Source organism: Diplotaxodon limnothrissa, linkage group LG1 (assembly GCF_057381915.1).
Source record: "Diplotaxodon limnothrissa isolate DT_005_m linkage group LG1, D_limnothrissa_male_GT1.1, whole genome shotgun sequence".
Lineage (NCBI taxonomy): Eukaryota > Metazoa > Chordata > Actinopteri > Cichliformes > Cichlidae > Diplotaxodon > Diplotaxodon limnothrissa.
Genome location: NC_140596.1, coordinates 28,937,983 through 28,945,687, shown reverse-complemented (window position 1 = coordinate 28,945,687; position 7,705 = coordinate 28,937,983). Strand labels below are relative to the sequence as shown.

General features: G+C 39.9%; 1 protein-coding gene across 1 annotated transcript; it reads right to left on the bottom strand.

Annotated features, from left to right (window-relative positions):
• Positions 1–1,240: 1,240 nt before the first annotated feature.
• On the bottom strand, positions 1,241–6,163 carry LOC146639960 (long-chain fatty acid transport protein 2-like). Its single transcript, XM_085356780.1, has 10 exons — positions 5,607–6,163; positions 5,095–5,304; positions 4,825–4,983; positions 4,487–4,611; positions 3,923–4,117; positions 3,016–3,106; positions 2,742–2,940; positions 2,407–2,504; positions 2,043–2,173; positions 1,241–1,952 (listed from the first exon to the last, which is right to left on the bottom strand). Exons 1-10 carry the CDS (start codon positions 6,070–6,072, stop codon positions 1,779–1,781), a joined length of 1,848 nt encoding a protein of 615 aa, XP_085212906.1. The 5' UTR covers positions 6,073–6,163; the 3' UTR covers positions 1,241–1,778.
• Positions 6,164–7,705: the final 1,542 nt, after the last annotated feature.

Genomic DNA, 7,705 nt, shown 5'->3' with positions numbered 1-7,705 from the left:
AAGTGTTTAATTCGTTGGCCAGGTCTTTGTTTACTTCAACAGTGGGTGGGGGGTGTCTGTAACTGGTGATTTCCTGCAGGCCCCTCCACACTGACGAAGGGTTGTTGGCTGAGAGCCGTTCTTCCAGCTTCTGGGAGTAGATCCTTTTAGCTGCTTTGATCTCTTTGGTCAGTGTGATCCTGGCTTGCTTGTACAGGGCCCTGTCACCACTTCTGTAGGCGTCCTCCTTGGCCTTACGAAGATGTTGGAGTTTAGGAGTGAACCACGGTTTATTGTTGTTGTATGTGCAAAAGGTCTTAGTTGGCACACACATGTCTTCACAAAAACTGATGTATGTCATATGTTCTAATGTTAGCCGATTTGGCTTTTGCATTTCTTGATGAAGTGGACCGACTTAAATATTTGTCCATAGCTCAACCCTTGATGACGCACATGTATTTACATGCCACTAGTTTGAGAGCCACTGACCTAAAGGACACATCCAGATGTCAAAGGATTAAGAAGATTGTAATAAAACACAAGTTGAAGAGTTGTGAATGATACATATCTATATATCTTCTCTTCATTTCAATTCTTATTATGAGTTAAAGAGGACAGATGTTCTGATTTTACTCGTATACGTCACATAATGACTCAGTGCAAAGTTTTTGTTATTGTTAGAGTGAGTTAAGTTACCTTTAAATCCCAAATGGACCTGAGAAAGGTGATGATGGTGACATTCTAAAGACACTTCTGGAACGTGGTCGGAATGTCTGTCAAAAAACTGCACAAACGCTAATGTCAAGGAAGAACACTGATCAGGTAATTTATACTGGTATTTATTTAAACTACTTAGCACCGTTACAATAAGCTAAAATTGTCTTTACTCCAGTTTTTGCTGCCGCTGCTAATAAGGAATGAGGGATTTCTGTGTATGTTGATTTACTCACTTATGTGGTTGTAAATCCAGCGTGGCAGAGCAGAGAATGAGGCCTCTTTGTCTCCTGCCTTCTCATTGGCTGACCTCCACTCCCGGTCCCTCCGCCCCCAATCCCCTATAACCCCGACCACCCTTCAGTTACAAGTTTTGCAACACATTCCTCGCAAACAGTGTTGCAAAAGTATCAGTCTATCAGTCAACACATTTGTGAATATTTTTTTCTGTAACTACATTTAAAACACATGTGCAGTGTGTAGAGAAGAATATGTACAGGTGGAAATTTCAAAGTACACGTTCACATTTTTTCTACAAATTGTTCCTTTTTATTCTACAACTTCTCATATTTTGCAACAATACTTTCATACATTCCCAGCTTCTGTAACCAGTGGGTGCCGTGTGGTCGGCACCAGCTCTGCTGCCCTCTGAAGGTTTCTCCAGCAGCTCAAAAGCACTTACCCTCCACCTGCAGAAGAGTGAACTGTATGTCTTCCTCTGCCGTAACAAACACAGCCCCCCCTCCTACGCCACTGGAAACTTCCACTGCTCCTAAACTCCTCTGACGAGCCCAAAACCAGCACAAAGTGTACCTCACATCCACACAATAATTCACCTATTGATTGATAAGCAGTTTACTTCAGCACACAGTCAACCAACACAGTCACCAAATAACAGTGTCGGCGATATGGGATTTACTCATATAAAAATCATTTTAAAAAAAAGAAAGTATTTCAGACTAAACAGTTGAAATATAAAAAAATGAAATGCATGCCATTATATGTTTGTATATCCACAATGTAAAGATTAATGTAAACACTAATGTTTTTGAGACTGACAATAAAAAAATCAGCGCTGAACTCGTTTAAAGCCTGAGTCTTCCTTCTGCAATGCAGTTGAATAACTCCTGAGTCATGGGTATGTAGCCCTTATTGTCTTCCAGGTAAAACAGAGGATCCTTGATGAGAGCAGGGTTAAAACCTTCCTCTGCCAGCTTCACCTTCATCTGCTTAAAGGTGCTCGTCACTACCAATGCATCCTGCCAGAGAAAAATGAAATGGTTACGGGATTATTGCTAAGATGTATGCAGATATATCTTAATGTGATTAATTCTTTGAACTTTATTTACCTGTATGCGAACGAAGCGTGGTCTTGCGTAGCTGGGCAAGTAGTTTTTGACATGCTGATATAAAGCTTTGCCATCAAAGTCCATATTTTCTTTCAGTTTCAGCGCTGCCATTCCAATTCTTCCCTCATGTCCTATTCAGTGAAGGTCAAAGTAAAAAGAAGAAAAAATACCCTCAGAATCCAGACATTAATCCAAACATTCAGAGTTTTTCCTCAGTATGTCAGAAATATGCGATTAATCTCAGAATTCCAAGAAAAAACTTCTGAATTCTGAGTTTTTTTCTTAGAATTCTGGGGAAAAAAAGATGTTTGTAATATTTATGAGACATACATCACAATAATCTTGCTTTTAGTGTCATTATTACCTGGCACCTTCACACCATAGACATTAGCCTCTTCAACAAAGTCAACTGCGAGCAGGTGGTCAGCCACCTCCGTGGTTGCCACATTTTCTCCTTTCCACCTGTAACAGATATAATACCACAATGTCTGTAATTCTGAAATGATATATCTCAAAATAAGGTTTTAATGCTTTACTTATTTTTTTAAATCTAGCTTCACAGACAGTGTTACATCTATGTCAGTTTTTTATTGCAGAATAAAGTGTTTCATGTCTACTTTAAGGCAAAAACACTCTCTGGTACTCCTTGTCCTGACCTTTCACCCAGATTGTCAAATTCATTTATTATGTTTCACAGACCTGAAAGTGTCTCCAATGCGGTCTTGAAAGAAGAGAAATCCCTCGTCGTCAATCTTTAGAAGGTCGCCACTGTTAAAGTACATGTCGCCCTTCTCGATCACATCTCTTAGCTTCTTCTTGTCTGTCTGCTGCTTGTCCTTGGCATAGCCACTGAAGGGTGTTCTTTTTCCAATCTTTGCCACAAGCAGACCAGTTTCTCCTGCGAGTAAAAGTAACAGCATACGTTTAAGTAGTAGCTTAAAAGTCAAGACGGCACTTTAGGAAACAGGCTCACCTCTTGGGACTTCAATACAAAATCCTCTAGAGTCTCTGACTGGCTCCTCTTTTTCTGTGTCAAACCTTATGAGGGCATATTTGCATGCCATCTGAAACAGTTTACAGATACATTGAAGAGAAAAAGGAGTTAGTCATATAATTTGCATATACTATATAGGCTGTATACACCAGCAAACATTTGAAAAAAACAAAAACAAGAAAAGTCATGTGAAAAAGAAATTTCACCCACTCTTCACTTCAAAGATTTTATGCATCAAGACAAAATAAAATATATTAATCTGGTTTGGAATAGGTTTTACAATCAAGTAAATACAACATCAGACGAGTAACAACACACAAGATGTTACATTGTCATTATCTTTTTAACAAAGATTCAGCCAAAATGCGGAAGCAGTGTGTGGAAAAAGGAAGCAGACATTTCTGCAGTTTGCTGGTCTGGAGCACTTAAGTGTTGTGTTAACAGGATGCCATTAGGAAAGACATCAGCAGTGATCTTATAGAAGCAATTTTGGTTGCACATCAGTCTGGGAAGGGTTACAAGGCAACTTCCCAAAAATCGGAAATCCATCATTCTGCAGTAAGAAGATTATTCACAAGTGGCAAAAGATCAAAACAGTTTTCAGTCTTCCCAGGAGTAGACGTTTAAGTAAAATCACCTCAAGCTCAGACTTAATGTTTAGAGCAACTACAGAAAAAAAAAAGTTGGAATGGCCAAGTCAAAACCCAGACCTGAACTTCACTGAAATGATGTGATTGGACCCTAATAGATCAATGCATAAATGAATGCTCCCAAACCTCAACAGCCTAGAATGACGTTGTAAAAAAGAGTGGACTAATTATCTTTAGAATTGAAAGAGGGTGTGCTTTCTTTTTCACATGGTTATATCTCCCAATCTACATCTTACTTTGTAGAGAAAATGTTCTCTGCCCATAGCTCCAATTTTCCCACCATAGTTGATAAAGCCAACATTCCCTTCAGTTGCTCCGTAGCATTCACGGATACAAATGTTCCCAAATCGCTCCAGGAACTCAACCCAGGTGTCTTCCCTTATTCCGTTCCCTACGGCCAGTCGGACCTTATGATCCTTGTCATTGTCTCTCTAAAAGAAGGCCAAAGGAGAGGTGAGAACATAAACAATGACCATAAGAAACAATGCTCCTGACTGAAGCAGGTTGGTAGAAATCATTAAAACAGTTTGAGCTTCTAATGCATATCCCAATATCGTCATTACTAAATTATGACCTTAAACTCGTCAAAGGAGCTTGCAAAGAAAAGCGTCTGGACTTCTTTAAGTTACTTGAAGACGTTTCACCTCTCATCCGAGAAGCTTCTTCAGTTCTTCTCGGATGAGAGGTGAAACGTCTTCAAGTAACTTAAAGAAGTCCAGACGCTTTTCTTTGCAAGCTCCTTTGACTACGATGACCTGGATGACTGAGAACCTTCACAGACACCTTAAACTTGTGTTTACCTTCGGTGTGTTGCAGAGGTAGCGCATGACCTCGCCTATGTACTGGATGACAGTCACATTGTACTTTCTACAGTCATTCCAAAAGTTGGAGGCAGAGAACTTGCTTCTCAAAACAACAGTGGTGCCTAAAAATGGAAAGATACAGAGTTCAGCAAATATGCCGCTTCATGCTAAGAGTTCAGTGTTGTAAACTCTGCAAGGCGAACTTTAGGACTTCAAAGTACAAACAATGGAAGCGGGTGTAGTTTGAGGTCATGTATATGTTGGTTTAACCTGCAATAAATTCAGGTGAAATCTTGATTTGTGGTTTTATTTTTTGGTAATATTTTATGTGTTACCTTTTTCTATAGCTCCACAAAGTCCCATAAGAAAGCCAGCAGTGTGGTACAGAGGCAGATATATGTAGACAATATCGTCTGAGCGCACACCAGCAAAGGTCAGGGCAAAAGCTGGCATCCATACCCTCTCATGGTTAATCACAGCTGCTTTTGGAAGCCCTATAAGAGCAGATGTAGTACAGTTTTATTGTCATCCTTTTACTCAACCTCTGCATGATAATTGTATGAACATAGATTAGAAGTCAAGGCCAGATAAGCCCTCGAGGTTACCTGTGGTTCCTGATGTGTAGATGTACACCGCAGGACTCTTGATGTTAATGCTGGCCCTGAGCTGACGGGACAGGGGCTCGTCTGACTCCATCTGAATTTTGTCAGAGAGGCTTTCGATGCCGTCCACATGACAGTGCTCACGGAGGATAAACACAAGGATACCCTGCTGCTTCAAAGTGGGCAGCACCTCCTCTATTGCTCCTTGAAGGTCTGAGAGCGAGGGAGGTAAAAAGAAAAGAGGTGCTGATCAGTCATTACAGGGTTACATAAATGTGTGTTTAATAAACAGTCGATCTATTTGATGGTGAAATTAATAAGATATACCCATGCAACTTTAGTGCAGTCCAAACCTCCCAGATTAAAAAAAAATAGTCAGAGATACAAAAAGATCTTTTTAAATGAATTAGACAATATGATCACGTGATATTAAAAAACGAAAGATATGCGCACGTTTAAAGTTAATTTCATTAAAACAAACCCCAACAGCTTACTGCAGTATTTACGCAGCTTACCAGCGCCAGCGATCAGGACTTTGGCTTCACAGCAGGAGAAACAGTGCAGCAGGGATTTGGATCTTATGTTGACGTTGAGGAAGGACGCTGTGCATCCCAGCTTGGACAGTGCGAGCCACATCCATACAAACCACGGCTCGTTGCCCAAGAAGAGGGCTACCGTGTCCCCCTGCTTGAGGTGGGCATGCGTTAACAGAGCCCTGGCCACTTTGTTGCTTTCTCTGTCGGCTTGGCTGTACGTGTAGGAGCTTTCCTCGTAAACTATGAACTTCTTATGCGGATGCTCCGCCACTTTGTCCAGAAAACGATCTAAAATACTGTAAAACTTTTTCTTGATTCTACTCATGCGTATACCGACATAAATGGAAATAAATGTGTATGTTAAATCTTTCAAAAAATAAGGATTCCGGAAGTAAATCAGTAAGGGCAAGACTGCCAACGCGGTGCACAAAATATATGCAAGCATTTTTGTTTTTTAAAAAAGACGAATATGTCAGACCTGCTGCTGGATTCATACATCACCTTTCAACGGACTCCAGCCCTTGGATCATTTCCGTTTACGCCTCCTGAACTTTGAACGAGTTTGAGAGTTCGAGGGGTTAAAATGGGACGACACCCCCCTTTGCCTGCTGTGATTTGTGAGTCTCTTTCTTAACGTTTTTCCTTTTTCTTTCTTTTTTTTCTTCTTCTTTTTTTGGCTGGGGAGGAATCACGTGAACTCGATGTAGCAGTAGTAAAGTATTTAAAAAAACTGAGGAATAGAATTTTTAAATACATATTTTTCTTAATTTTATATATATATAGATAGATAGATAGATAGATAGATAGATAGATAGATAGATATATCAACTGACCTCGGCACACCTGCACCAGGGTAAACCTCCGCCTACCGTAGTCCTGCTTTACATGTGAAAATAAAGCAACAGGACCGCTGAGTCTTTGACTTTATTTATTTTCTGCTGTGTTTTACTTGCATCTATTTGAAAGAGTGAGTGTAAACACAAAAAATATTTTATTTTATGTGCTGGAATGTGCAGAAAATAGGTTTAAATGTTAAACTAATTTATTCAAGTCAGAGAATGTTGCATATAATTAAATTTTTGCTTGATGCATAAAGTTAAAAGATTAAAACTAATAAAACAAGTTAAAAAAAAGAGACTTTTCCATTTGATTACATTTTGTATGAGGGATTATGTAGAAAAAGTAGAATTGGGCTGAAAGATCTATCGCTTTATCACCTCTTCAGGTTGTAAATCGTGTTTTTAAAAAGTAACTAAGTAATTAATTACTTTTGAAAATAAGTAATCAGTAAAGTAATGGGATTACTTTTTTGGGGAAGTAATCAGTAATTAGTTACTGATTACTTTTTTCAAGTAACTTGACCAACACTGGTAGCAAGCGAGCTAAGCACAGGGATGCATGTACCGTTTGCACAGTGTGGTGAACGAGGGAAAAAAGGTGGTCAAAGTATTAGAGCAATCCATCTTTAAAACATCTAAATGGGGCAAATTATAATTTTCTTTCAATTTTAAAATAAAAAAGATGCTGTTGATGTCATCCAGGGAAGGACGGACGTTGTTTTGCTGTGCTGTATTTTAATGTGAAGTGTACATATTTATTTTTTATATTGCATGCATTGGTTATATTTTTGTGCAGTGTTTTATTTAGTTTGCATGTTTTAGTTGCCGGCAAATTGTCCTGGAGAGACTCCGCCTTTTCCCCCGTTTTTACTAATTGGACACACCTGAGAGAAAAGAAAAGGTAATTTACAGAGTGCTCAAGGACACATAAGAGGTTTGGAGCCGGTGTTCAACGCAAATGGAACACGGAGAATGCGAGACAGACAGAGGAAAGACACAGACGATCAGAGAGTAGAGATGATCAGATGGAGCAGACGACCAGCGACTGGGAAGAGAGATTACCAGCGACTGGAAAGGGGAAACGATCAGAGGGAAAAAAAGGCAGATGACCAGCGACTAGGGACGCGTAGCGGCAGTCTGGTGGCAATAACGACAAGAGCCAGCTCGTGCACTGCGGGAGAACAGAAGCAGTGAGACCGCGGTGCCGATTGCAGTTTGAGGAAGCGGCGGGCGGAGTTG